A 27462-nucleotide genomic window follows, 5' to 3' on the forward strand; every position below is an offset into this window, starting at 1 on the left:
CGTCCAGCACCAACTTATCAGTATCACTAGCTTACAGATAAAAACCAGATACGGTCCCTCAATTCTTCACATTTAGTCAAACCAGATCTTTGTTTTCAATTTTATTAAATCAAGCCCTCCACTTTCCATTAATTTCCAACGAACTCCATGGCCAAATGGATGCCATGCCATCTGTTATGACTGGTGGATCTCTAGTTGACATTTAATTTCAAGTAAAGGAGTTGATTTGATTGAATGTTAAGAGGGAAGGGACTAGGAATTGATTTTAACCCTTAGCCTAGGACCATACAATTATCCTCTTCTGAGAATTTCTCCTATATCTATCTTATGATAGTTCCAAACCTATAAATCTTATCAATTAATTCTTTTATAAAGTTCTCAATTAGGTTTTTTTCGTTAAAATTCATTAGCATTTTTCTCAATTTTTTGTTCAAATTGATGCATTTTTATTGCAAAAAATGCACATTAGATCGAAAACATTGATATTCATTAATTTGTTAAATTGTTTTCGAATTAATATCATTTTAGCTCATAAAATATGCAAATTAGATCAAAATATTAAAAAAAAAATTGACAGCAATCGATAGATGTAGAAAATACTTGGGATCTAATTAATAAATTAATAGATTTTGGATGTAATTGAGAGTTGGTATATATATTTGGGACTAAATTGAGGTTTCCTCAAATATGGAAGAGCATAATCCTGCCCCTACTTCTGTTTTGTTCTCTTTTGGGTTCTCTTTCTTCACTACCTTTAATAATATAATACATCTCTCTAGAGAGAGAAAGAGAGAGATAAGAGATGACAACATCAGGAGGAATTGGAGGAGGAGAGGCATGGAAGGCTCATACGGCGATGGCGATGGTGCAGGTATTCAATGGAGGATATCATGTCATTACAAAAGTGGCTCTCAATGTTGGGGTCAATCAGCTCGTTTTCTGTGTCTATCGGGATCTTCTTGCCCTCGCTATCCTAGCCCCTGTTGCCTGTTTTCGCGAAAGGTATCTTCTTTTTCATTTTATTTTCAATTCTTTCTATTAGATTTCTTGGGTTTTTTCCATTATGGATTGCATCTTGATATTTATGTTTTTTTTATTGTTATTATTATAATAAAGATGGATAGAAAGATTAGCTAATATTCCACTCGAATGAATCTACTAGATGCTATAACTTCTTCTTCTTTTTCCTTAGGAGAATTCGACAGCCTTTGACTAAACCACTCCTCTTGTCGTTCTTCTTTCTTGGCTTAACAGGGTAAGCTTTTCTTCTCTTAATTAATCCTTCCTTTTTACTATTATAAAGATATTATACGAATGACTATATCCTGCTTATCAATTTTGTTGCTAGGATATTTGGCAACCAGCTTTTATTTCTTCTTGGTCTTAGCTACACAAATCCAACTTATGCTGCTGCCATCCAGCCTGCAATTCCAGTTTTTACCTTTATCCTGGCTGTGATTATGGGGTTAGTTTATTTTTAATCCATTTTCTCTACTTGTTATACAATTTAATTTATTTTAATTTAATTCGATTCATGAGGTGGCTTTTGTTTCAAAATTTGATGAACCATCCTCAATATATTCTCTTGCAGTACTGAAAGACTGAATTTGTTTACAACTGAAGGTCAAGCAAAGGTCGCAGGTATCCTTGTCTGTGTTTCCGGTGCCATATTGATGGTTCTCTTCCGTGGTCCTTCCGTATTTGGGTTTAAGGAAGCAGACTTTGTGTCAAGTGAAATAAGTGCTAGGGGTCAACCAGAGCCTGCTGGATGGTTCTTGTCTAGCTTGTTGGACTTTGGCCTGGATAATTGGCACCTTGGAGTTTTATGCTTAATAGGGAATTGCATGTGCATGGCTGTTTTCCTAGCCATTCAGGTACACCATCATTTGGTTATACCTGTGTGTATGATTGGACACTATGTTTTGAAAAAAAAAATTCAAAGGTTCAACCCCCTTCACCTTGGAAAAGTTGAATCATTTTTGAAGAATCTGGATCACAAGATAATCTTTTTAATGAAAACTCTGGACTGTTGTGTTTCTATGTACCTCTCAATTAATGAAAATTCAACCAAATTTCATATCTGAATTTCAAGCCATTCTTACAATTTGAATGTTGAAAAATTGTTAAAACAACTTCTAAATTCAGTACATTTGTTTTTCCCGATATCTTTCTTGCATCTTTTAATGCTAAAAACCATTTTGTTTCTTAGTTTTACTTGCTTTACATTTTAATGGTTTATATTTGATGATGTTCAATTCATAGTTTGGAAAACTTCCAGGCTCCGGTTCTAGCGAAGTATCCAACCAGTCTTTCAGTCACAGCATATTCATATGCTTTTGGAGCTCTGTTGATGGTAGTAACAGCATTCTTCATGACCAATGAATCAACAGACTGGAGTTTGACGCAATCCGAATGTTTTGCAGTCATCTATGCAGTAAGTTTCCTTTTGGGGCTGTATTGAAATTGGATTTTGTTTTCACATCAATACATTTCCAGTTCTTATATCACTTCCTAAATTTGAAGCCTGAAGAGTACTTTAACATGGTCAAGCTTGACATTTTAAACTAGCACTAAAAATCAGAATGGTGTTACTTCTTCTACAGAGAGAAGAATGTGATACTCTTTTCTGGTATACCTATGGTTCAAGTCCAACATATGAAGGTGGACTGATTTTAAGTTTACTACTCTTGCCTCCTCAATGTTCTTTTCTTGTTATCTTTTCTGTGTTGAGTTTTCCTTCATAACCACAAAGGTAATCTCAGCCATTGCCATGGCTTTAAAGGGCCATATATTCCATTTCCATAAGCTGAACAAAACCTTTTGATTATCTTTGGAACCAAAACATGGAAAACATTTTCAGGGATGCCTAATAGCAAGTTAATTATTGTGGATTTCTCCTCTTGGCTTAAAGTTTTGCATTAGCTGTCATCTATAATAGATTGTGGTTCTTTTGGCCTGCTTCTTGACAAGTCATCTAATTTCCCTACCTTCCTCTTTGAATTTCTCTTTTTAAATCTAAAGTAGCTCTGTCTAGTGTCTAACCTTTAAGTGCAAGCTGTATCTAACTTCAGTCTTCATTTTCTCAGGGGGTTGTTGCATCTGCCATTAATTATGGCCTGCTGACATGGTCCAACAAGATCTTGGGGCCTGCTTTGGTTGCACTTTACAATCCACTTCAACCTGCAGCATCTGCCTTTCTGTCAAAAATATTTCTTGGAAGCCCTATTTATTTGGGAAGGTTATGCTCCAGTTACTTCTTTTCAAAAATTTTACGCAGCTTATTGATTAATTTGCTTACTTATATTTCATGTATGTTATACAATCATCCACAATGATGCTTCGATTTGCTTATCAGGATTATAATATGCTTCTGATTATATTTTGCTATAGAATATGGTTCAGACCTTCGGATGGTAAATTGCTGGTGCAAGAAGGAAGCTGACTTTGTACCTTTTTTTTTTTTGTTTGTGTGTCGAAACAGCCTTATAGGAGGATTCCTGATCATTTCTGGCCTTTATTTGGTCACCTGGGCATCATATAGAGAAAGACAAACAGTTCCGGGGCTCATCCATCACATTAGTGCCCGGGCATCGGAGCCATTCATTCACAAAGAAGCAGCCATTAACAAGGGTGCGTACCATAGAGGATACATCTTTCCTAGTGCCTCTTCCCCGACAAAATCCATTGATTAAAAACACACAGAACAAGATGTTATGTAAACTTCTCATGACCAACTTGTTGAAAGTACTGTATTTTTAGGTAAAACAACTTCCATGTATTATGCCCCCTCATTTCAGTTTAAATATACCTCTCTTTAGGGAATCAATACAGAGCATAATATTCTATCATTCTTTCGATGTTTTGATTTCTGAATCTGTTTTGTGTGCATCTTTTTCGATTTATGATATAGTTGGTTTCTGCTCCAATAAAAAAAGGGAAGAACAAAGAGAAAAGAGAAACTCAGTTTCTATGATTTTATCATTTTATCATTTTGCACTTTCATCTTATATATCTACTGCGATATTTTGATACAAGGTCCATAAATCACCATGACCACCCACTTACCAGTAATCCTGGCAGGAGCACTGGCCCATTTTAAAACGGTGAAACCGAGTTCTATCTCTTACAATTATTTCTCGATCAAAAACCGTTGAAATAAGTTTGCATGCATGGTGACAATCTTCACAGATCCGCAGATTTTTTAATATACGAAGAGTTTCCCCAGGTTTAGTCCTTGATAGCCCAAAGGCAATGGCAAGTTTCTCGCTGTGATAGTATAATGGGTTCTCTCCATCTTCCTCCTCATCAAACTCATGGCCATGCAGTACTCCATTGGTATCAACCACATAGCCAACAGATTTTAGATGTTCCAGCATCTCAAAAACTTTGGCATGCAATTCTTTAGCTTGAGGATGATTTCTTTCACCAGCGATAAATTCATGAACAGTACCTTGTAGCTCAATCATGGAAAAGCCCGGAGCCTTCTTTACTCCCCTATCATCCATCAGTTTCCTCACTTTAGCAACATCTTCCCATTTACCAGCGCTGGCATATAAGTTGGCTAACAATACATAGCGTCCACTATTGTTAGGTTCTAGTTCGATAACTCTTCTCCCTATTTCCTCTCCCAACTCAATGTTTCTGTGCTTCTTACAGGCTCCTAGAAGAGTGCCTAGAACAGTGACATCAGGACTCACAGGCATCTCATCGATAAGCTTTCTAGCCTCCGGCACCATTCCAGCTCTTCCAAGTAAATCAACCATGCATCCAAAGTGCTCCATTCTGGGCTCAATTCCATAAACTCGGATCATGTAACTGAAGTAGTTACGCCCCTCCTCAACTAACCCTGAATGCGCACAGGCAGTGAGGAGATTCAGAAAAGTGATGTCATCAGGAGCTACCCTCTGTCTCTCCATCTCTTTGAAAAGTTGAATTGCAGCCTCTCCATTACCATGCATTGCTAACCCCCCAATCATGCAGTTCCAGGAAGAAATCCATCTACAAGGCAAAGGCAAGCTGTGAAAAACTTGCAAAGCTTTCTCCAAGCAACCACATTTGCAATACATGTCAACAATTGCAGTAGTGAGTTTGGAATCCAATTCAATCCCATTCCTCTTAATGTACTCGTGTATCCACTTCCCTTGATCTAAAGCACCTAATCCGGTACAAGCAGACAACATAGTGGTTGCCACAAACTTATCCAACACATTATTATTCTCTGCTTTCATCCTATCAAACAAAGCAAACGCTTCATGAAAGCGGTTGGTCTGAACATAAGCAGCCATCATGGCATTCCAAGAAGCAGAATTTTTCTGAGGCATGAGTTGGAAGATGGTAAAAGCCTCATCAATTAATCCCCACTTTGAATACCCGGAAATCAAACTAGTCCAGGAGACAGAATCAGGGTGTGGGATGGTATGGAAAACCCTCCTGGCTTCCTCCAATGCTTGAAAGGTGACATACATATGAATCAGACTGTTGAGACAGACACTATGAGCTCCAAACCCGAACTTGAAAAGATGGGCATGGATTTGCATCCCGTGTTGGATCTTTCTGCAGGCTCTGAGAAGAGAGGGGAAAGTGAAGTTGTTGGGTAAAACGGAGTTTTGCAACATGTGAGAGTAGAGAAGAAGGATGGAGTTAGTAGGTAGTAGTTGGGAATGAAGGAATCCTTTAATGATGGTGTTGTAAAGAAAAGCATCTGGTTGGGGAATTGAGTCGAACAGTTTGAGAGCGTAGGTTAAAGCATCGGAGGTGCTGGCGCGGGCACAGAAGTTTATGAGTGGGGGAATGAGATGGTTATGAGAGGAGAGGCCGAGCCGGATGATCTGTGAATGATATTGCCTCAGCTGAGACATGGATTGGCATTTTTCAAAATGAAAGGGTTCTACATGCATTTGAACTTGAACGGAGGAGGAGGAGGAGCTCATGCTCATCATCATCATCATCCTTTATTTGTTTGCGGGTTGTGGCTAAAACTTTTTGGTCCAAAATATAAAAGAGAATGTAAATAACGTGGAAAGTGAGAAAAATTTTGGAGGTGTGATTAAAATTGTTTTTTAAAGTTTTTTTATATTAAAATATGTTAAAATAATATTTTATTATTTTTAAAAATTAATTTTTACATTCATGTATTATAACAATTTAAAATATATAAAAAATTAATTTTTAAAAAAATATTAAAATTTTTAAAAATGTAAATTAATCCGAACGCTGCGTAGAGTTCAAATCCATCTAAACTCGTCGGAAAAACAGTCCTTTCCCATTTTTCCCTTTTATATATATAATATTCACTGTAGCAGGTTAATTTTATTTTTATTTTTTTGCTTTTGTTTTTTTACATGTTATTTGTTGCTTTTTCTTTTACCCAAAATTGATTTCTTCTTCTTTTTTTTGTTTTTTTTTTAATTTTTTTATTTCAAAATTATCTTTGTTAATTTTTTTAAATATTGAGCTGGTTGAAAATTTAACTATGTAGTTTTTTTCTTTAAAACATTATGGATTGCTATAATATTCTCATACATTGTTTTCTTTTTTTTTATGATTTCTTTATTTATTTTTTTTCAAAATGATCTTTATAGATTTTATTTTTTTTATATTAAGTTGGTTGAGAATTTAGCTTTTTATTTTTAAAAAAAATAATATGAATTGCTACAGTGTTTTCCCTACATAGTTTTTGTTTTGCTGCAGTGTTTTCCCATATATTTTTTAAAAAAATTATCTTTATTGAATTTATTTTTTCAATATTGAACTGGCTGATAATTTAGCTTTAGCTTTCCCCATATGTTTTTTTTTGTTTTTTTTATTTTTCTTTTTTTCCAAAATTGTCATTTTTTACATATTTTTTTTTGTTTTTTTCAGAATTATTTTTGTTGATTTTATTTTTTTACTATTGAGCTGGTTGAAAATTTAGTTTTTTTATCTTTTTCTTTAAAACGCTGAAGCTTTCCTCACGTGTTTTTTTTCACTTTTGTTTCTTTTTTTGTACATTTTTTTTTCATTTCTTTTACCCAAAATTGACTTTTTTTTTTTTAGATAGTCTTTGTCGGGTTTTTTTATATATTGAGCTGGTTGAGAGATTAGCTTTGTAGCTTTTTTAAAAAAAATACTGTGGATTGCTACAGTGTTTCCCTTATATGGTTTTTGTTTGGCTACAGTGTTTCCCCTACATGTTTTTTTTTAGATTATCTTTGTTAAATTTATTTTTTTAATATTAAGTTGGTTGAGAATTTAGCTTTAGCTTTAGCTTTCCCCACTTTTTTTTTTCATTTTTTAAATTTTCCCCACGTTTTTTCATTATAATTATAATTATATTGTATTATATTATATTATATAACTGTTTTTTTCTTTTGTTTTTTCTCTTTATTTTTTTAATGAATTTTTTTTGTTTGATTTAGTTTGTTAATGTTAAAATTTTTTTATTTAGTTATCAGATTTTCATGATACGAATCTCGGGTTTTATGGGTTAACCTGATTTGACGAGTTATTTTTTCCATTTAGTTTAGTTTGTTAAAGTTAATTTTCTTTCTATTTAATTATCAGACTTTCATACTTTCATGACACGTATCCTGAGCTTGACGGGTTGACTTGGTTTGATAGGTAAACCCGGTTAATTCTAGGTAAACTCGTCATTTTTTTTTCTATTTAGTTATCAAACTTTCATGACGCAAATCTCATGTTTTACAGGATAACCTGGTTTAAAAGGTTGACCCAATTAATTCAATTTTTTTTCTTTTTCTTCATTAGTTTTTTTCTTTCTGTTGATTTTTTTCTTTGTTTTTTTAATTAATCTATTTAATTATCACACTTTTATGATACGATCTTATAACCAGACCCACATCCAGTATTCTTGGGTCCGGTGTTACAACCAGACTCACTTAAACTTGGGTCATGCAATTTTAATTTTATTATAAATATTATAAATATTACTCTTAGGTCAGGCGTTGCAGCTAAATCTACAATTCTTGGGTATAACTTTGCAGAAAAACCCAAGATTTTTAAATTTTTATTTTTTTAATATTTTTATAAAAAAAAAATAACTCGCGGCATCGCGCGGGTATCAAAGCTATATATATATATAGCGAAGACTCTTCTTATTATTATTCATTGTTTTCCTTTTTTTTAAGATTTGCTATAAATTTAGGAGAAAAAATATTTAATCTAGTTGATTTCATGTTTTGGATCACGAGTTTTTTTAAAATTAACTATAACTTTAAAAAAAATATTAAACTTTGAGTTTATAATTCAAGTTGACCCACACATTTTAATATGAATGACACTATTTACTTTGTATTTTTTTTGTTTAAGCTTTGCTATACATTTAAAGGGAAAAAAATATTGAACCCGGTTGGAATCATGATTTGAGTCACAGATTTAACGAGTTAAGCCACAACAACCAGACAATTATTTTTTTTCTTATATTGCTTTTTTAATTGGTATCTTTTATATATATATAGATATTAAATAATTTTTAACTTTATGTTTCAATTAATATCCCTCATCTATGATTTATTTTTGCTTATTTAACCTTTTTTATAAAGATTGATTTTTATGATGTTGTGCATTTTTTATTTTTGAATTTTAATAAAAAGTTGAATATAAATTTAAAGGAAAACATTATTGAACCTAATTGAGTTTATGATTTGGATCACGAGTTTATTTTTTTAAAAAAACTAAATATAAATTTGAAGGAAAACAAATATTGAACTCAGTTGAGTTCATAGTCTGGGTCTTGAGTTTAATTTTTTTAAGGTTGAAAATAAATTAAAGGAAAAACATATTGAATCCAGCTAAATTCGTGGTCCGGATCATAAGTTGAACGAGTTTAGGCACAACAATCGAATGATTATTTTTTTTATATTACTTTTTAACTGATATATTTTTTTATATATCTTTTTTAAAAATAATATTTAAATTTATGTTTCAATTAATATCTCTCATATGTGATTTTCTTTTTTATTTAACATTTTTGGATAGAGATTTTTTTTATGGTGTTATGCGTATTTAATTTAGAATTATTTTTTAAAATGTTGAGTATAAATTTAAAGGAAAAATATTATTAAACCTTATTCAGTTTTTGGTTTGGGTCACGGATTTAACTTTTTTTTTTAGAGGTTGAATATAAATTTAAAAGAAAAAATATTGAACCTAGTTGAGTTCATGAATCAAGTCACGGGTTTAACGAGTTAAGCCACAATAACCGAGTAATTATTTTTTTCTGATATTTTTTTTACTAGTATCTTTTCTTGGATAATATTTAATTTATGTTTCAATTAATATTACTCATTTGTGATTTGTTTTGCTTATTTAACCAATTTTGGATAGAAATTGTTTTTTGATGGTGTCATGCACATTTAATTGTTTTTTAAGGTTGAATATAAATTTAAGAGAAAAAATTATTGAACCCGGTTGAGTTCATATTTCGGGTCATAGGTTTAAGGTTGTTTTCTAAAATTTAAAGGAAAACAATATTGAGCTCGGTTGGGTTCATGATCCGAGTCACAGATTGAATTTTTTTTTTTTGTTAAAGGTTGAATATAAATTTAAGGGAAAAAAATATTGAACTCGGTTGAGTTCATGGTTTGATTCATGAATTTAATTCTTTTTTTAAGGTTGAAAATAAATTAAATGGAAAAAAATATTGAACTCAATTGAGTTCAGGGTCCAAATCATGGGTTTAATGAGTTAAGCCACAACAACCAAGCGATTATTTTTTTTATATTGCTTTTTTTACTGATATCTTTTTTTAAAATAATATTTTAATTAATATCTCTCATCTGTGACTTTTTCTTATTTAACATTTTTTATAGAGATTGTTTTTTTATGGTGTTGTAAATATTTAATTTAGAATTATTTTTTAAAATGTTGAATATAAATTAAAGGGGAAACATTATTGAACCTGGTTGAGTTCATGGACCGAGTCACAAGTTTAACAAGTTAAATCATAATTACCAGGCAATTATTTTTTTGATATTTTTTTTATTGGTATATTTTTTATATATCTTTTTTATAGATAATTTTAAATTTATGTTTCAATTAATATCACTCATTTATGATTTGTTTTTGCTTGTTTAATTTGTTTTGGGTAGAAATTGTTTTTTGATGGTGTTGTGCGCTTTTTTTTAAGTTGAATATAAATTTAGGAGAAAACATTATTTAACCCAGTTGAGTTAATGGTTCGAGTCACGAGTTTAATTTTTTTTCTCTAAAATTTAAGGGAAACAAATATTGAGCTCGGTTGAGTTCATGGTCCGGACCACAAGTTTAATTTTTTTGTTGTTAAAGGTTGAATATAAATTTAGAAAAACACATTGAACCTAGTTGAGTTCATAATTTAGGTTACGAGTTTAACGAGTTAAACCACAATAACCAAACAATTTGTTTTCTTCTAATATTGCTTTTTTCTTACTGGTATTTTTTTATATATCTTTTTTAAAATTTATGTTTCAATTAATATCCTTTATTCGTGGTTTTTTTTGTTTATTTAAATTTTTTTAATATATATTGTTTTTTGATGGTGTTGTTCGTATTAATTTTTGAAAAAATTATTCTGATTAATTATTATTTTTTTATCTTTTTGTATACAAGAACTTTATTTTTAAATAACATAATATCTGTAATCTTGCATGATATTTTTTCCACTTTTATTTTATTTAATCAATTTAATATATGTGTTTATTTTTAATATCATTTGATTGAATAAAAAGATTAATTTTAATAAAAAAATTCAAAAAACACAACCGGGTAAATGTTCTATTTATTAACACTTTCAAATTTTCTAATTTAATTTTTAGTTATCATTAATATTTTTTTTCTTATTATTAATTCATATAGTTGTTGATTTATTTGATTCCATGTATACATAAGCCTTTCTATTTACACTTTAAATTTTTATATATATAAAAATACATAAAAAAAAGATGCATGTACAATTTTTTTGTAAGATAAAAAAAATATCTGGCTCACAGGTGACGTGTTATAAACCCCCGGGCAATAGCATTGATAATATTAAAAGTCAATATTATGAAAAAACAAATAGGAGAAAGTGATAAACTAACTTATAATAACGATGATAAAATTCGAGAAATCCAAAATAAAATGTTTTGGACGGGGGTTAGAGTAAAAATAAAAATAATAGTAATAGAATATATATATATATATATATATATATATATATATATAAACACAGAAATACGAATAAAATTTTAATGAATTGCACGGAATTGAAAGTGGAAGCGTGTAACTTAGTGAAATTCAAAATAACTTGGGTAAGATTTGGTATAAACAGGTATCAGGATTTGAGAAAATTTTACCTAAAAATTAAAAAAAGTTATTATTGAGGGATATAAAAGGAATTTTAAAAATGTTAAATAAATATATATGTGCAAGTGTATGTGTGTGGGAAGAAAGAATTGAGTGTGTGTGGGAAGAAAAAAAAAAAGGGGGAACAAACTTGATTTTTCAAAGAGAAGGAAGCACTCGGCAGGGAGAGGGAAAAAATTCAAGTGAGGGAAAGTTTCTCAATTTAAAAGTGTTAAAGCTTTAGTTGTTGCTTGGTAAGGTGTCCTCACACTTTTAAATAAGATTCTTAAAGAATTTATGCTTTAAATTGATTGAACTTTGTGAAATGAAGAATTAAGGTTCATGACAAATTTTTGAAAAAATTACAATTGATTTTGAATTTGTGTTAAGATTATTGAATTGAGTAGAGAAAATAAGAAATTATGGTAATTGAAACAAAATTTTGGGTGTTCTTGAAGAAGGGATTTTTGGAAAAATAATAATAAGAAAAATAAAATTTAAGAATTTTATTAAGATGATGAGATTGTATAGGAAATAGATGAAATTAATGTTAAAGAGTGAATAGATCATGAATTTTTTTTATGTTTTCCTTTAATTTAAATTTAAATTTCAGTAAAAAATTAAAGAATATATATATTAATTTGAATGATGAAATGAATTGTGTTACAATATGAAAATTTAAAGAATAGAAAGAAAATTTACCAAATGAAGAAGGGAATTTTCATGTTTCTCTCTAAATTTGATTTTGGCAAATGAAAGAATAACTGGAAGAATTTTATTTATGGAATGTGTCAATATGGAAAGTAGAATAATGATGTGATATACTTGTTAATTCAAGAGAGGTTGCCAAGCTGACACCACAACAGAGAACTTCAGCTCGAGTTTAGTAGTCAGATAATTACACGGTGCCCAAATTTATTATTGGTCAATATGTATTTTTATCTGATTAATTGTGGTTAATAAATTAGTAGTTATTATATTGTTTACTTGAGAAAATAAGATATGTGATGTGATGAACTAATTACTGATTTAATGGACTTCGTGCCCTAGTAAATGGGCATAATAAAGAATTAATTTCCTGGTTAATGAGATTAGAATCCTGGTAAATGGGCAAATTATTGAACTAATTCATGAATTAATGGGATTAATGCTCTCGTGAATGGACGTGATAATAAATTAATTCCCTAGTTAATGGGATTAGTACTTTGGTGAATGGGTAAATCGTTGAACTAATTTCTAATTTAATGGAATTAGTGCCCTGGCAAATGAGCGTGATGAAAAATTAATTTCCTGGGTAATGAGATTTGTACTCTGATGAATGGGTGGATTGTTCAACTAATTTTTCTAAATTGATGGAATTAGTGCTTGTTGAATGGACTAGTGGGAAATTAATCATCTATTAGTGAAAAAAGTGCCTGGGTTAATGAGTAATAGGAATAATTATATTTTTGGTTGATGTTAAAAAAAAAATCATAGATTATTCTAAAATTTAATTAATATATATAATATTAGATGAGCAAATTAATTTAATGATTTTATGACTAAATTTTCAAAAAGAAAGGAAGAAAGAAAGAAAGTAGAAAGAATTTTATTGATATTTTATTTCATTTGTATAATCAAATTTTTATATTAAATCAATTTTCAGGTACATTCCCCTATAGTAAATTAGTTTTCTTATATTTTGTTGGGTATCATTTTGTAATGAATGAATTTATCATTTTGTTATGTAATATAAATTCTAGAATTTAATGCGTCACTAGTTTATCGAAAGCCCTTTTGTGTAATATAATTTTAATTATGAATTTATTTTTTAATTATGTACTTATTTCAATTATAATTTTGCTAATGATCCTTATTTGTAAATCTTTGAATTGTGTAATTAGTTCATTGGATTGTATCTATATAAATGTATGATGTTAAATTGTTTAAACATGTGTGAATTTGATTATTGAGAAATTGTGATATAATGAGAGGAGGAAGTCCTGGATGATAGGATGAGTAAGAAATTTGATAATTAGAGATTGTGGAAGAAGAGTCGACAACTTGATATCTAAAAATACAGAGGAAACTCTGCTGGATTTTTTATTGATAAGAAAAAAAAATTACCCTAATCTTAACTGGCCTGGCTTGCTAGGCCCAACAACGCCTCACAATTTTTTTTTGTTTCTAGTTTTTTAAATTAATGCTTATTTTATATATTTAAAATATTTTTTTATTTATATTTAGATTAATACCATTTTTTTATGTTGTTTGGAGAGTTTCTTTGAAATGATGATTCTTTTTTAGTTATGTATTTAATTTTTAAGAAGATTTTTCTGATTCATTTATAATTTTTTTAATCTTTTATATAGATGAACTTTATTTTTGAAAATGAAAAAATTATTTTCAAATAATATTTCTAATATGTGAAGCCTTGTATATTATTTATTTTCCTTTATTTTATTGAATCAATTTAATGTGTATGTTTATTTCTACTATCGTTTGATTGAATAAAAAATTTATTTTAATTAACAAATTTAGCAAACACAATGGCATAAATGTCATGTCTTATAAAATTAAATATCTTGATCTACACCTGTCTCTTGATTTTTTCAATTTTATTTTTTATTATCATTTATGGTTTTTTTTCACTTATTAACACACATAGCTCTCAATTTATTTGATTATATATATATATATAATTTTTTTTATTTCACTTAGAATTTTTTTAAATATAAAAAAATGTCAAAAAAGTCTGTGCATAAATTTTTTTGTTAAGAAAAAACTTTGTAACCCGCGGTGAAGCGCGAGTCAAGTATCTAATACTATAAATATATCTTGTAATATGTTAAATAAAACATATTTTTTAAAAAATCAGATCAAAATCAATTTGCCTATTTTACCAATTTTTCACCTGGTATTATAATAATTTTTGCGGTTTGAAAAAATAAATTATATATTTTTTAAAATCTTTGTTTTTAAGATAATTTAAAATGAAAAATATGCTTAAGAAATAAAAATCAAATACTTTTTAAAGTTACAATCAAGTATATCATACCACCACAATAATACACAGAACCTTATACTTTAGTTATTAGGTTTTCAGTTCTGCAAATCTGAGTTTATTATTTTTTATTTGAGAAGAACAATATTTTTAGATCAGTTAATGCATTAAAAAATAATAATGTATTTAAATGAATTTAATATAAAATTGAACTAATTTCAAGTTTTAAACTGAAAAACAAATCTTCTCGGGCGAACCCGTAAGTAATAAGTTGAACTTGAAAGTGAAAAATACCCAATTTTTATTTTTAATTCTTATGAAAAAGAGTTGAAGTCGTTCTTTCTATCTTCCTTTGGCAGGCAGGCGATCTCGTCTTTTCATCCACTGGATTGGACTGGATCTGAAATTGAAACAGAAGAAGAAAGTTCCTTTCCTTCTTTTGATCATATTGTATCTTTCTACTTAGTTATACGAAGTGGTAATTTCCTGCAAAGCAATTGAAGAATTCTATTTCCCGATCCTTCCTTCGGTACATCCAGGTAACCTTCATTTGCAGAAAATATTAATCTTTCTTTTAATTTTCCAGGTTTTGAGCACTGTGATTTGATTGATTTTACTGCTAATTGTTAATGATCGAATCCCAATCCCAATGACGAGTGACCGATCACTGGAGACTGATTCCTAACTGTAAGGAATCTGTGTTGTATGTTGCCTTTTCTTATAATAAATCCTGTTAGATTTAGATTTCCATCATCTTTTTGACAAACCCACAACACTGCATTGGAAACTTTTTATATGGGAATCAAAAGTTACAATCTTTTCTTTTTGTGTCTAAGCTTTTCATTATCAACAAATCTTCATTTAGCAGACAGTAATTCCAATTTTCATTTAGCAATGCAGATTCATTAAATACTAGAAATGCGTCCTTTTCCTTTTGCCTGTACAACTATACTCAAGTTGAGCCCAGCCACTTGATTTCTTCTGTGTATGTAGAGGTATTGCTTCAAGCGCCACAGTCGGCTGCAGGAACCTAATTCCCTACCAACTCAATTGCTTTCCTTAGATGAAGCAAACTTCTCATGTACTCGCACTTTCTCTGCAAGTATGGTGTTAGGAAGAATATCGGATCTAGTTTCTGCTGCAACAAGTCGTCTTTCACCTGCAAAGTCTTCTGCTTTTCCTTATATGCCAACTGGATTGTCACCTCCACATGAAACCATTGATCATGGCTTCACCTTTTCCAACTCTGCACCCAAGAACAACAACATGCGGCTTTCTTCATCTCTCCAAGATTTCTCATCATATCATCATCTTGATCTTGAACAAGGTGATATCAACCTTGGCGTTGGCAGGAAACCTCATTCCCTGCAGAGAGAAAATGCCGGGTCAAGTTTCTCTAAGGAGAAAGCATTGCCTTGTGGAACACCAGTTTTGCGGAGGAAGGGGCTGCAACTGCTCTTGATTTTCTTGTGCCTACTACTCATTGCTTTTTTAACCTATCTGGTTACAGCATATGTTTATTCTTATTGGTCTCAAGGAGCATCCAGGTTCTATGTTGTTCTTGACTGTGGAAGTACTGGAACTAGAGTCTATGTATATCAGGCAACGATTGATCACAACTCAGATGGTCTCCCAATTGTTCTGAAATCATACACAGAGGGTGTTTCAAGAAAGCCCAGTGGACGTGCATATGATAGAATGGAGACCGAGCCTGGGCTTCACACATTGGTACATAATACGTCTGGCTTAAAGGCTGCCATAAACCCGCTTGTTCGATGGGCTGAGAAGCAAATTCCCCAGCAGGCGCATAAGACCACCTCCCTTTTTCTTTATGCTACAGCCGGAGTTCGTAGACTTCCCAGTGCAGATTCAAAATGGCTTCTAGACAAGTCATGGTCTATTCTGAAGGAATCACCTTTCTTGTGCCAGAGAGAATGGATTAAGATCATCAGTGGCATGGAGGAAGCTTACTATGGATGGATAGCCCTTAACCATCGCACAGGTGTGCTAGGGGCAAGCCCCAAGAAAGCAACATTTGGAGCACTTGACATGGGTGGCTCATCGTTACAAGTTACTTTTGAGAGTGAGGAGCATGTCCATAATGAGACTAGCTTAAGTCTTAGAATTGGAGCAGTTAATCATCATCTCAGTGCCTATTCCCTTGCGGGCTATGGTTTAAACGATGCATTTGACAAGTCTGTTGCCCATATCTTAAAGAAGCCTTCTAGTGCTGATCTAGTTAGTGGTAACATAGAAATTAGACACCCTTGCCTGCAGTCTGGCTATAAAGAGCAATACATCTGTTCTCAGTGTTTTTCTAAACAACAAGATGGAGCAAGTCCTGTTATCAGAGGAAGAAATTTGGGTAACCGAGTCAAGTCAGGACTTCCTGTGCAGCTTATTGGTGCCCCAAATTGGGAAGAATGCAGTGCACTTGCCAAAATTGCTGTTAATTTGTCTGAATGGTCTAATCAAGATCCTGGAATTGATTGTGATTTGCAACCTTGCGCTCTTGCTCCAAATCTCCCACGTCCTTATGGTCACTTCTATGGTATGTCGGGCTTTTTTGTGGTTTATCGGTTCTTTAATCTGACTTCAGAAGCTGCACTTGATGATGTTTTGGAAAAGGGTCGAGAATTCTGTGAAAAGAATTGGGAAATTGCAAAGAACAGTGTTCCTCCACAGCCTTTTATTGAACAATACTGTTTCAGGGCACCATATATAGTGTTACTGTTGAGAGAGGGCTTACACATCACAGAGAACCAAATTATCATTGGTTCTGGAAGTATTACTTGGACGCTTGGGGTTGCCCTGTTGGAAGCTGGGAAAGCATTTTCAACTAGATTGAACCTACATGACTATGAAGTACTCCAGATGAAGATACATCCAGTGGTTCTTATTACCATTTTGCTTATATCATTGATTTTACTTGTTTGGGCATTATCATGTTATGGCAATTGGATGCCAAGATTTTTCTGGAGACCATATTTCTTGCTTTTCAGGAATAACAGTACATCTGCCACATCTGTTCTTAGCATCCAGTCTCCTTTTCGATTCCGACGTTGGAGTCCTATCAGTTCTGGTAAGCTTTTATGCTGTATCTATGATATGGGAGCATAATTATTTTTCTCTATTACATGTCTCTTTGAAAGGAGAAGTTGTGTTGTAATCCTTCATGCTCTTTTCATTCTGCCGTGGAGGGATAGTAAAAGATGCCACAAGACTAAAACACCATAACATGCAGTCCAATGTTTTATCTCAATCCTTACAATCTGAGCTGTAAAATTAAATTTTTAATTTGTCTACACACCACAACCAAAATGTAAGGGATATATTGAGAGGTAAATATGTGCTTCTCTCAAGAATTGATGTCAAAAGATTATATGTTGGGTTAGTTCAGTGCACAAAATTCATGATTTTGATGTGCATGTATACGACAACTACTTGATTTTGTTTCAAAAACCAAATCAATAGAATAATACATAATCAATAAAATTGCATCTTTGAAGACATAAAATTGAGACGGCAGGTACTTGCTTTGTTTCGAAAATAAACAAATAGAGGGAAAAAAAACAATAAATTTGAAGTAAGTTCTTCCCCATGTTTTCTAGTGGAATTTATGGTTTGAAATTTGATTTCAAGACGTTAGCATTTTTGTTGGTTGTGGTGGGATTCTGGTACACAGTTGGATTCTGCTGGGAAATTTTGGAGTCCTGTCTTTGTCCGTTTGATATATTCAAGGTGCGAGTGTCTTGGCAGGACTGCAAAGGAGCCAGTTATTTATTTGTGTTGTTACACAAATTGGAGAAGTTGGATTTGAAAACACTGAAATAGGCTACTATACCCAACTTAAATTCTTTTGATGAATTTAGTTGCTCTCTATTCTGTTTGAGGGCTTGATTTCCATGAAACACTTGGCAGTGAATATTAAATAATGCTGCAGTAGTTCGAGCTAAGTTTGAAAGGTTTTAAGTTACTGTTACATTATAGTTGGTCACTCAATCTTTTGGAGAAAAGTAGAATATATTATTAGAAAAAAATGTTTGGAGAACTAGAAAAAAAAAGTTCTTGAAGTACTACATATTAAGGTAGGTTTTCTTCAATCTGTTTTGCACTGATATCTTTCTGTAGATTCTTTTCCCCCTGCTCAATTTTTGAAGGCTGTTTCAACTTGGTACTTCAGGGGATGGACGTGTAAAGATGCCACTGAGTCCAACAGTTGCAGGTAGTCAGCAAAGATCATTTGGCTTGGGAGATAGTCTAGGTGATAGTGGCATCCAGCTCATGGAATCTTCCCTACACCCATCCACTAACAGTGTTTCACACAGTTATTCCTCGAGTAGCTTAGGACAAATGATTGACAGCAGTAGCATGGGTTCCTTCTGGACCCCACATAGAGGTCAGATGCGACTTCAAAGCAGGAGATCACAATCCCGAGAAGACCTCAATTCTTCATTGGCTGATGCACACATGACAAAGGTTTAGAGCATAATGTTTGGAAGGTATGTCCATCTCTTTCTTTCCAAATTACATATTTTCACACAGGAAAGGACTCGACAATCTTCAGCCAACAGTTCTTATTTTTTGAATTCTAGGCATACTTTCTAGCATGAGGAACTTCAGCTGAAAATTGATTCATTATTACTACTGTTCAATCTATAGATAAGATGGTGCTTGCATGAATATATATTCTCATGATGCTACATTGAACAGGAATCTAGGTTTCTTTTTACACACTCCAAAGAGATGTACCTGTTTAAAATGAGAATGCATGTAGAAAGGAGGTCACCTTATTTCAGACAAATGAAGGAATTTTATGAAGGAAGAGAGAGAGAACACAAAAAGGAGGATAAGATGTGTAACATCTTCCATAGGGAAAAGCAAAAATAATAAAAATGTTGTTTCCATTTTTGCTGAATATCAGTGAAAGAAACCCCTTTGGAATTCTCCGTTGGATGGTCTGAAACTTTCTAAAGGGTGTGGACTAATCCATTCAATACCAAAGAACACGTGCACGAGCTCACACGTAGCAGGAGGCAATACTTTATACTTTATTTTTCTGCTTATTTACCAAAATCGTCATTAGTGTTTTTTTTATTAAGGACTGTGAGTCAAATAAATATTTTGATGCTAAAAAAGACATCAGCTTTCTGATTTTTATTGGTCAGTTCTACACACTTAGACCGGAATCAATGTTCTGGTAATTTTCATAATCACAACGCATTAATAAAGTCCACAATTTTAATTCCTTCAATTTTTCCCTCAGGGTAGCAAGGAGGCTTGGTCTAGAAGGTTCACAGAAATTTTCATGCTACTCTTTTCTGACATATTCACTCCAATCCCTTCCTTTTAACCAATAAAAAATGGAAAGCTGAGCGTCAGAACATTTATTTGGCTCACAGTCTTTAATAAGAAAAACATTAATGATGATTTTGGTAGATAAGCAGAAATATAAAGTATTGCCTCTTGCTGTGTGTGAGCACTTGCATGTGTTCTATGGTAACATCCATTAGAAAGTTTCAGACCATCTAATGGAAAATTCCAAAGGGGTTACTTGAGCTAGGTGGTTAAATACATTTCGTTGCTTTTTCTTGGGCATCAGTTGTGTAAAGTTTTTTGTTTTTCTTTATTTTTTTTTAATATTTTGTTTTTGATCAGTTGCCTGTTGCCACTGAGGTATTTAGAGATTTAATTTGTGTGAGATCTTGATTACTCAATCCCTTACATTCACATCACAGTGTAAACAATTCCGTTGTGGAGGTATTGATAAAAGCTGGTACGATCATTGACTCTGGCAGATTCTGCTGGAGTATGATTCAGGAGCCCCTCTCTGGCTTTCATTGCAAGAAGATCCAGTGTAAACAAGCTTACTGCACGTAGGTAGATTACTTACCTCACTGGTTTGAGTAATTATCATGTTCTACTGCTCATTAACCGATAATAACCTGATGCCCTTGCACCGTCGAGTACTATTGCTCGATTGATCAGAGAAGGCCCCGTGACCATCCATTATCACGCAAAGCGTCTGCCTCATCACAAGTCAACATTTTATTGCATATCATTTTGACTCAAATTTCATTAACAGAATCTTTTTTTTTTTTTCACTTTGCGGACAAGCAAGTGCATAGCAATAGTGAGATGAAACGTGATTGAAAACACGGATTCATATACAGTGGTGTACAATGTTATACTACATGCTGTATTTTTTTTGTTGAAGTCATTTTATTGAGAGGCTGAGGAAGTTATTATTTATGGTCGGTTGTTTTTGTTCCTTCTAATTCATTCTCTCTTTTATTTTGGGTTAGCTAGAAAGTACGGTGGCAGATTTTGTTTCATTTTGTACCATTAACAAAAACCTAAAACTCCTCATTAAGTTATTATGCACCTAGACTCAAAATATTTTGTAAAAGTAAATGATAAATTTTCCCTTCAGTCATAAGATTTTGGAATTAGGCATTAAAGGTAATATATTCTTTTCATAGTGTTTCAATTATCATTTTTATAGTATATAAGATAATATTTTTTTAAAAATTTTTTTATACAGTAAAATTAATTAGTTACTTTCTAAAATAAAAAAAATGTTAAAACTTATATTTAGATGTTTTTTAGTTTTTCAATTTTTTTCTAGCAAAGTTAAATTACTTAATTATAAAATCTACTAAACTATCTCTAGGGGCTATTTTTATCTTTCAATCCTAGTGTGTTGATTAATATCAAATTAAATTAAGGATATTTTTTTATTTGAATAAATATTAAATACTATTAAAAAAACTTCTTGCTGTGAATTTATTGGGTTGATAGGTTTCGACTTTTTAGTGCTTGGGTCAGCAAGCAAGGTTGTCAAAAATATTTTTTTGACACCACATGAAAAATATAATATAAACTTGGATCGTATAGTTGGAATGTAAAATCATAAATAATTTTTTTAACTAATTATATATTGACAATTTCAATCAAGAAATTAAATTCCATTAAAATATGATAAAGTGAGTCAAGAATATTATAATTAATGAGTGATTTAAATAAAATGAGAGAGATATAGTATGGATCAATAAATTAATGACATGAAAAAAATAAAAAATCTCGGAATAAAACTTTTTAATACAAGGAAATCACTGAATAATAGGAAGTAAACATGAAACTTGATTGCTCTCATCATAATAAGTCCTAATGGATTTTTTTGGCCTACAAGTTAATGAGCCTAAACTAGTAATTAACTAATTTAAATTCATTAATGAAATAAACCCCTTAACAAAGTAAACATGAACCTGGTAACAACTTGGTTGTTCTCATCATGATAAATCATGATGGACCTCTTTTGGGCTGCAAGTTAATGAGTCTAAACTAATTTCACAAACTTGGTCAACAAACATTTTAAGGTCAAATTTGAACTTGAGTTGGTTCATATCATAAATTTAGTGAACTCATAAAATCAAATCAAGTTTACTAATTTTGCACGAGTGAAATCTGATTTTACAGGTTTTCGAGTTTTTAGTCTAATTTTGCATTTTAGATACATGTTGACTCATAAAATCATACTATTTCATGAGTTAACTCATAATTTTAACAACATTGTCAGTAAGTATTTGCCTTGGATTTCTCAGGTTGTAGTTCTTAACTCATTGCTACTTCAGTCGATAGCTATTTGCCTTGGATTTCTAGGGTCATAGGTTGGGAATCGTCGCTTTGACCAATATGTATTTATCATGGATTTCTCAAGTCACTAGGTTTTGGCTCGTCGATGCTCTAGTCAATAGGTATTTGTTTGGGATTTCTTGGGTCAGTAGGTCTCAACCCATTAAGGCCTGGATCGACATGTATTTGCCTTAGATTTCTTGGGTTGGTAGGTCTCAACTTATCAAGGCCTAGGTCGGTAGGTTGTTTGTTGATGCTTTGATCAGTAGGTATTTGCCTTTGGTTTCTCATGTTGGAAGATCCTAGCCCATTAATGCTGCAATCAGTAGGTATTTCCACCCTTTAGTGCCTAAGTCGATAGTTATTTGTCTTGGATTTCTCAAGTTTATAGGTCCTCGCCTGTCGGAGCTCGAGTGGATAGGTATTTGCCTTGGATTTCTCAAATTTGTATGTTCTAGCTTGTTGATGCTTGAGTCAGTAGGTATTTGTTTTGGATTTATCAGGTTGCTAGGTCTTAACCCATCAATGCTTGGTTTGGTAGTTATTTGCCTTGGATATCTCGGGTCAGTATGTCCCAGCATGTCGGTGCTCTGATTGGTATGTAATACATTCTATTTGATCACAATAAGAACAGCTCATCTAACAAACTACAGAAGAATATAAACAAGAGAAAAAAAAAAGAATCAAAATCAAAATTTGAACCAACTCCTCATTTTTAAACCCAAAAGATTAAATTTTAAAATAGAATTGAACTTGTAGAGCTTCATAGGCCTAAAATTATCCGTATCTGATCCGGAGGGTGCCTTGCCAGTGATTGGGGCTCTGCATAGCCATTCTTGGGATCCATTATTGCCGTGTAAATGAGCGCATAAGCTTCAGCAAGAGACCGAGCCACCTGTATACCAGCTTCAGAGCGCAACTTTGGAACCTGCATCTGCTCAAATTCAGGAAGGGAACTCTCATTTCCTATAATAAGCCCAAAGAATGCCCTCAAACATTCTGAAAGAGACACTGGAGAGGTGTCTTCAATTTCCACCAGAGGGCCAGTTGCTGTACTGCCCTCCTCGTTAAGTGACTTCTGGAAGTAGTGCATCTTTTGCGACAAGCCACATCTACTTAAAATGGCCTCGGCTTCCTTTTCTACAAGTGAATGCATGTGATTGTCAATCATTGCTCCCAGTTTCTTTACATAGCCAGCTGCAACCTTGTGCCTGGATAGAGGTTGTTGGATGGCGCATAAACAATTGATGAGGAATATTTTGGAAGGAGTTTCACTATTCTGCAAGGATTCATGAGTCCATGGTATTAATTAATATTATAAATTAGGATGCAAAAGCCATTTAGAAGAATGCACAAATCTGCATATGTTTCGTCATTTAATGTTAGACAAACTAAGCCGGATGTAAGTTGAGCACAAGCATCACCCTTTCAAGCTCTTTTTTGGCATCTTAAGATGTACTTCATAGAATGAAAAAAAAAAGGGGTGTAATTCATGAATTCAAACATGAGCAGGATTATAATTGCCTAGTTCTGTGTTATCACCACAACAGCTACCCTGAGATATGGTATTGAATGCTCAGAATTTAAAATGCAGGGACAATAGAGACAGTGAGGCATATGGTCATTAAGACAATGGATACATATACATCTTAATAGAGAGAAAAGGATCATGTTCAATCCTGACATGTTATGACTGAATACTAAGTTGGAAATGATTCAGTTTACGTTCCTAGGGTTCCTTCCTTCCGCTGACTCGACAAAAGTATGTCATGACCTGGAAATTTCATCATAAAGATTATTTAAAGGTAGCTAATTTTAATGGTCGTAGATGCCAGGAAAATGCACCAGTATACAAAATCAGGGGGCTATTTGATATATCAAGCCTTCGACCATATAATGGCTCGAAATGCTCATAAAGCATACCACAAACCCACCAAGTGTGAGAAGAGAGAGGTGAAGCTCTAGGACTGAAAAAGGAAGACAACAATAAAAGCATTGAGAGAACAGGCAAAACCTTGGACGATGTTGCAGGGCTGTTATTTGACAAGAGAGCATCGACCGATGATTTACTAATTTGGCCCGAGTCAGAACTTGCTCTTCTTCTCGATGCATGGCTAACACCCTTGGACTTGTGTGCCTCTGCAGCTTGCTCACACATCTGTGATTATTGAAAGCAATTAGATGGAAATCAAAAATAACATGTTGCCTAAAAAAACTCAATGGAATCTAAGTTCTTAACAGAGAAAAACTAGTCCTAAAATAGAAGCAATACTCGCATGTTTGAAAAACATCAATCCAGTTTCAAAAGTAGTGCCAAAAGCAATTCACAACAAGCTCAGAACATAAACTCATCAGAAGTTAAAATGTAAGACCAATTGCCATTTTCTGTTTCAAATGCAATCACAGATATTTGCTCCGGCGCAACTTTAAATCACATGGTTAGAGCCTAAGCATCTTTGGAAGCAGATAAATTTCCAAACTTTACACAGTGATTGTTACAGGTCACTTATGCACAACACAGTTTTAACATTAAAGTTATTCAGCACATCCACCAAGTTTAATGCAGTTTGTCCACTTATTTTATCTCATGTTGAAATTATGTAATCAGGAGCATGTTCGCCATGAATAATGCTATTCTACCACTAACATCAAAGACAAGCACACCTGAATGATAGGGTCAAGTAAAGCAGAGATCACTGGATCAAAATCAGGCTTCTTCCCTGTAACAGTAACCATCATGCTGTTGTGGGTTTCAATTATTTCAAGCAGAACCGAGACTCCTTCCCTCACTGCTTTTGGTGGGGAAAGATCAACAGCAACAAGGGGAGGATATCGCAAAAGCTTCTCTCCCCGACTTTTCAGAATGTCGAAAAATGTTTTCTGAGCAGCATCCCTCAGTGCCCAAAGTGTATTACACAGAACTGTATCTCTCCCAAGTAAATCAGAGATCTGAAGAACAGCAGAGACTACAGTTATTGTCATCAAGAAGGAGAAACAAAAAAGCGGGCATGGAAAACAAAGATGAGGTAAACTCACAGTGTAGCTGTAAAATTCCAGTGTGTTACTGAGTTTACAGGCAATTATGAGACTAGGTTGTGACTGCAAAACTTGTTCAACTCTAACTTTAAATGGCCGGCAAACTCCTTCGAAAATTCTATCCAGAACAAATGTTAGGTCAGATTCTGTCTTTCCAGTGCCATTCTCCAAACTCTTGGAGAATCGGTTTACGGTTGATACGGTATCTACCAATGCATCTGGGTCGAGTAGGACAAGAACAAGTTCTCGTTCAGATGCCAAGGCCTGCACGTGGAGCAAATTGACATAAAATTATTAAAGAATGAAACTGAGATTAATATGTGCATGGAACTCGGCCAAGCAGAAAATTAGAAGTACAACACAATCAGAGAGGACTCCAAGTCGAACCTGATGTAACCATCCTAGCATGTCACCTACATATCTTAACGGATCATGAGCATGAACCTCAATAGGTCTTGGCATTCCACCAGGTCCTCCACGTGTAAGAGCGCTTATAAATCTTCTAAACAATGCATTATGCCTCATATTTGCTACCTGTATAAATAATTATGAAAAATTAGAGAGGGAAAAAAACAGCATTTGACCATTAAGCTATTCGTCATTAAGCTTTGCCACATGAGAACTACCTCTTCTGCACAGTACTTAAAAAGAGCAGGCCTTTCCTTGAGCCAACGGACAGCTGTTTTCAAAAGCTCATCAACTTCAGGATTATCACTGTCACCCAATTTCCTACACTCTGCCTGAACCCACCTACATAATTACACATATGCATAAAGGAACGATATCTTTTAAATTAAACCATACAAGACAGGCAAAAAATTTAGAAGAAATGAGAAACAAAGAAACGAGAAGCAAGAATTCATTCCTCATATTAAAATGAAACGAGTGGTTCTATATATTGAAGGCAGGCAAAAAAGGGGGGGGGGGGTGTTTGCCTGCAAAGGCGCTCATAGGCTCCTTCTTGGTAGACAGCCATCATATCCATGAGCTCCAAACCAGCACGCTGATGGTGGGTACGCAGCAGAACCTTGCAGTTGGCGTGGATTTGTTGAACATGAGAAAGAGCCTTGAAGAAGTTGTCATCGAGATCCTCATCCCTAAGAGCATTGATCTCTTGATTTGAGAGCTGGTAATCGCGAAGGAAGCAGGATACAATGTCTTGTCTCTGAGTGGTGATTTCTAGTTCCTCTTTGAGCCTCTCGGTGGTGCTGATAATATCACCCGTACTTGCACTACAACTACTCAAAGCCTTGGCAATACTGAAATGAAAGGATGTTTTTATTTATTTAATTATTTAATTTTAACATGGAAAACTGAATTGGAGTAAAAATCAGGACAATGATAGAAAGTTACTTATCGCAGCATTCGGCCAGGGCGTTAACCTCCTCCTCGACACGATCCAAAGCCTAGTAATAATAGATCAATTCAACTCAGTTCAAATTACAGAGAAATAGATGTATAGGAGGATTCGGAGTTTTATTGTATAGTTTACTTGCTGAGCGGTGTGGGAGGCTTGAAGAAACTCGTGATTGAGGTGGAGAGAGCGGTCCTCGATGGTGGATCTGAGGTGGCGACGTGACTGAGGGGTGTTTTCGTTGTAGAAAGCGGACAGAGTATTGAGCGAAGCCACCAGATCCGGACTGTCCGTCCGACATTCCAGCACCTTCTTCAGCTTCCTAGAAAGTCCCGGCGCCAATCCCACCGGCGTTCCCATTTCCCGTTTCCGTTTCTTGATTCTGTTTTATCTGGTGATAAAGGAATTTTGGTGCTGGCTTCATTTCTCAGAGTTTCCTTATAAATCTATAATAATTAGATGTGGATGTGGGCTTTCCCAAATCCACTAAACTCATCAAATTTTAGACCCTTACAAGCCCACCTCTGCCTAAAAGGGCCCTTTCCCACCCCTTTTTTTATCCAACCTTTTCGGCCCAGCTAATTCCCTAGATATATTTTAAGCGACCCACTGGCCACGTGTATCAAACAAAACAAAAACTGCATTTGAATAAAACTTTTATGGGGAAACTTTATATATATATATATATTTGCATATTTTATATCCTAAATTATTGTTTATTTAAATAAAATCTGAAAAAAAAATTAAAATTTTCAGTCTCGTGTTCATATTTATGCACTAAAATGACATCAATTTAAGAAAATATAAAAAAGATATTGATGAGAAAGTTAACAAATAAATTTGATTAAGAATTTTAGGACTTGATTGATAAAAATTATAGATATAAGATTTGGAAATAAATTGGTGTTTCTCCAAAATCATTGTCCATGCCGAAGACTGACTGCTTGGGCCTAATAGGAACCCAACTCGAAATGCAGATAATCTGCACATTTTAAACAAATCTACATTAATTAGGCGCCCCTCGCCAAGTTAATTATTAATTAATGTAGCTTCCACGTGTACACAAAAATATGAAGGTCACCCCTTCCTTTGTTTGCAAAATGAAATCAAGTGCATTAGAAATTATATGAGGCAATGGTACTAAATCAGGCTA

General features: G+C 33.1%; 4 protein-coding genes across 10 annotated transcripts; 2 read left to right on the forward strand and 2 right to left on the reverse strand.

Moving 5' to 3' along the window:
• Positions 1-721: 721 nt before the first annotated feature.
• Positions 722-3848, forward strand: LOC133699705 (WAT1-related protein At4g19185-like). Its single transcript, XM_062123089.1, has 7 exons — positions 722-1002; positions 1193-1255; positions 1349-1465; positions 1592-1874; positions 2279-2434; positions 3087-3238; positions 3482-3848. Exons 1-7 carry the CDS (start codon positions 803-805, stop codon positions 3690-3692), a joined length of 1182 nt encoding a protein of 393 aa, XP_061979073.1. The 5' UTR covers positions 722-802; the 3' UTR covers positions 3693-3848.
• A 100-nt stretch (positions 3849-3948) lies between these two features.
• Positions 3949-5983, reverse strand: LOC133699704 (pentatricopeptide repeat-containing protein At5g66520-like). Its single transcript, XM_062123088.1, has one exon. The coding sequence runs from the start codon at positions 5946-5948 to the stop codon at positions 4062-4064; it is 1887 nt and encodes a 628-aa protein (XP_061979072.1). The 5' UTR covers positions 5949-5983; the 3' UTR covers positions 3949-4061.
• An 8590-nt stretch (positions 5984-14573) lies between these two features.
• LOC133699144 (probable apyrase 7) lies at positions 14574-20536 on the forward strand. 7 transcript variants are annotated; one of them, XM_062122297.1, is made up of 5 exons: positions 14574-14762; positions 14871-14971; positions 15278-17366; positions 18468-18786; positions 20023-20536. In XM_062122297.1, exons 3-4 carry the CDS (start codon positions 15389-15391, stop codon positions 18767-18769), a joined length of 2280 nt encoding a protein of 759 aa, XP_061978281.1. In that variant the 5' UTR covers positions 14574-14762; positions 14871-14971; positions 15278-15388; the 3' UTR covers positions 18770-18786; positions 20023-20536. The 7 variants fall into 7 exon arrangements, with proteins under 7 accessions (XP_061978281.1, XP_061978278.1, XP_061978277.1 ...); XM_062122294.1 differs by lacking the exon at positions 14871-14971 and having other exon boundaries at positions 14574-14823; positions 15177-17366; XM_062122293.1 differs by lacking the exon at positions 14871-14971 and having other exon boundaries at positions 14574-14823; positions 15185-17366.
• Positions 20537-22614: 2078 nt separating this feature from the next.
• On the reverse strand, positions 22615-26721 carry LOC133699506 (conserved oligomeric Golgi complex subunit 6). Its single transcript, XM_062122769.1, has 9 exons — positions 26448-26721; positions 26309-26361; positions 25891-26214; positions 25582-25705; positions 25343-25489; positions 24956-25219; positions 24584-24868; positions 23934-24077; positions 22615-23198 (listed from the first exon to the last, which is right to left on the reverse strand). Exons 1-9 carry the CDS (start codon positions 26667-26669, stop codon positions 22683-22685), a joined length of 2079 nt encoding a protein of 692 aa, XP_061978753.1. The 5' UTR covers positions 26670-26721; the 3' UTR covers positions 22615-22682.
• Positions 26722-27462: the final 741 nt, after the last annotated feature.

Source organism: Populus nigra, chromosome 7 (genome assembly GCF_951802175.1).
Source record: "Populus nigra chromosome 7, ddPopNigr1.1, whole genome shotgun sequence".
Classification (NCBI taxonomy): domain Eukaryota; kingdom Viridiplantae; phylum Streptophyta; class Magnoliopsida; order Malpighiales; family Salicaceae; genus Populus; species Populus nigra.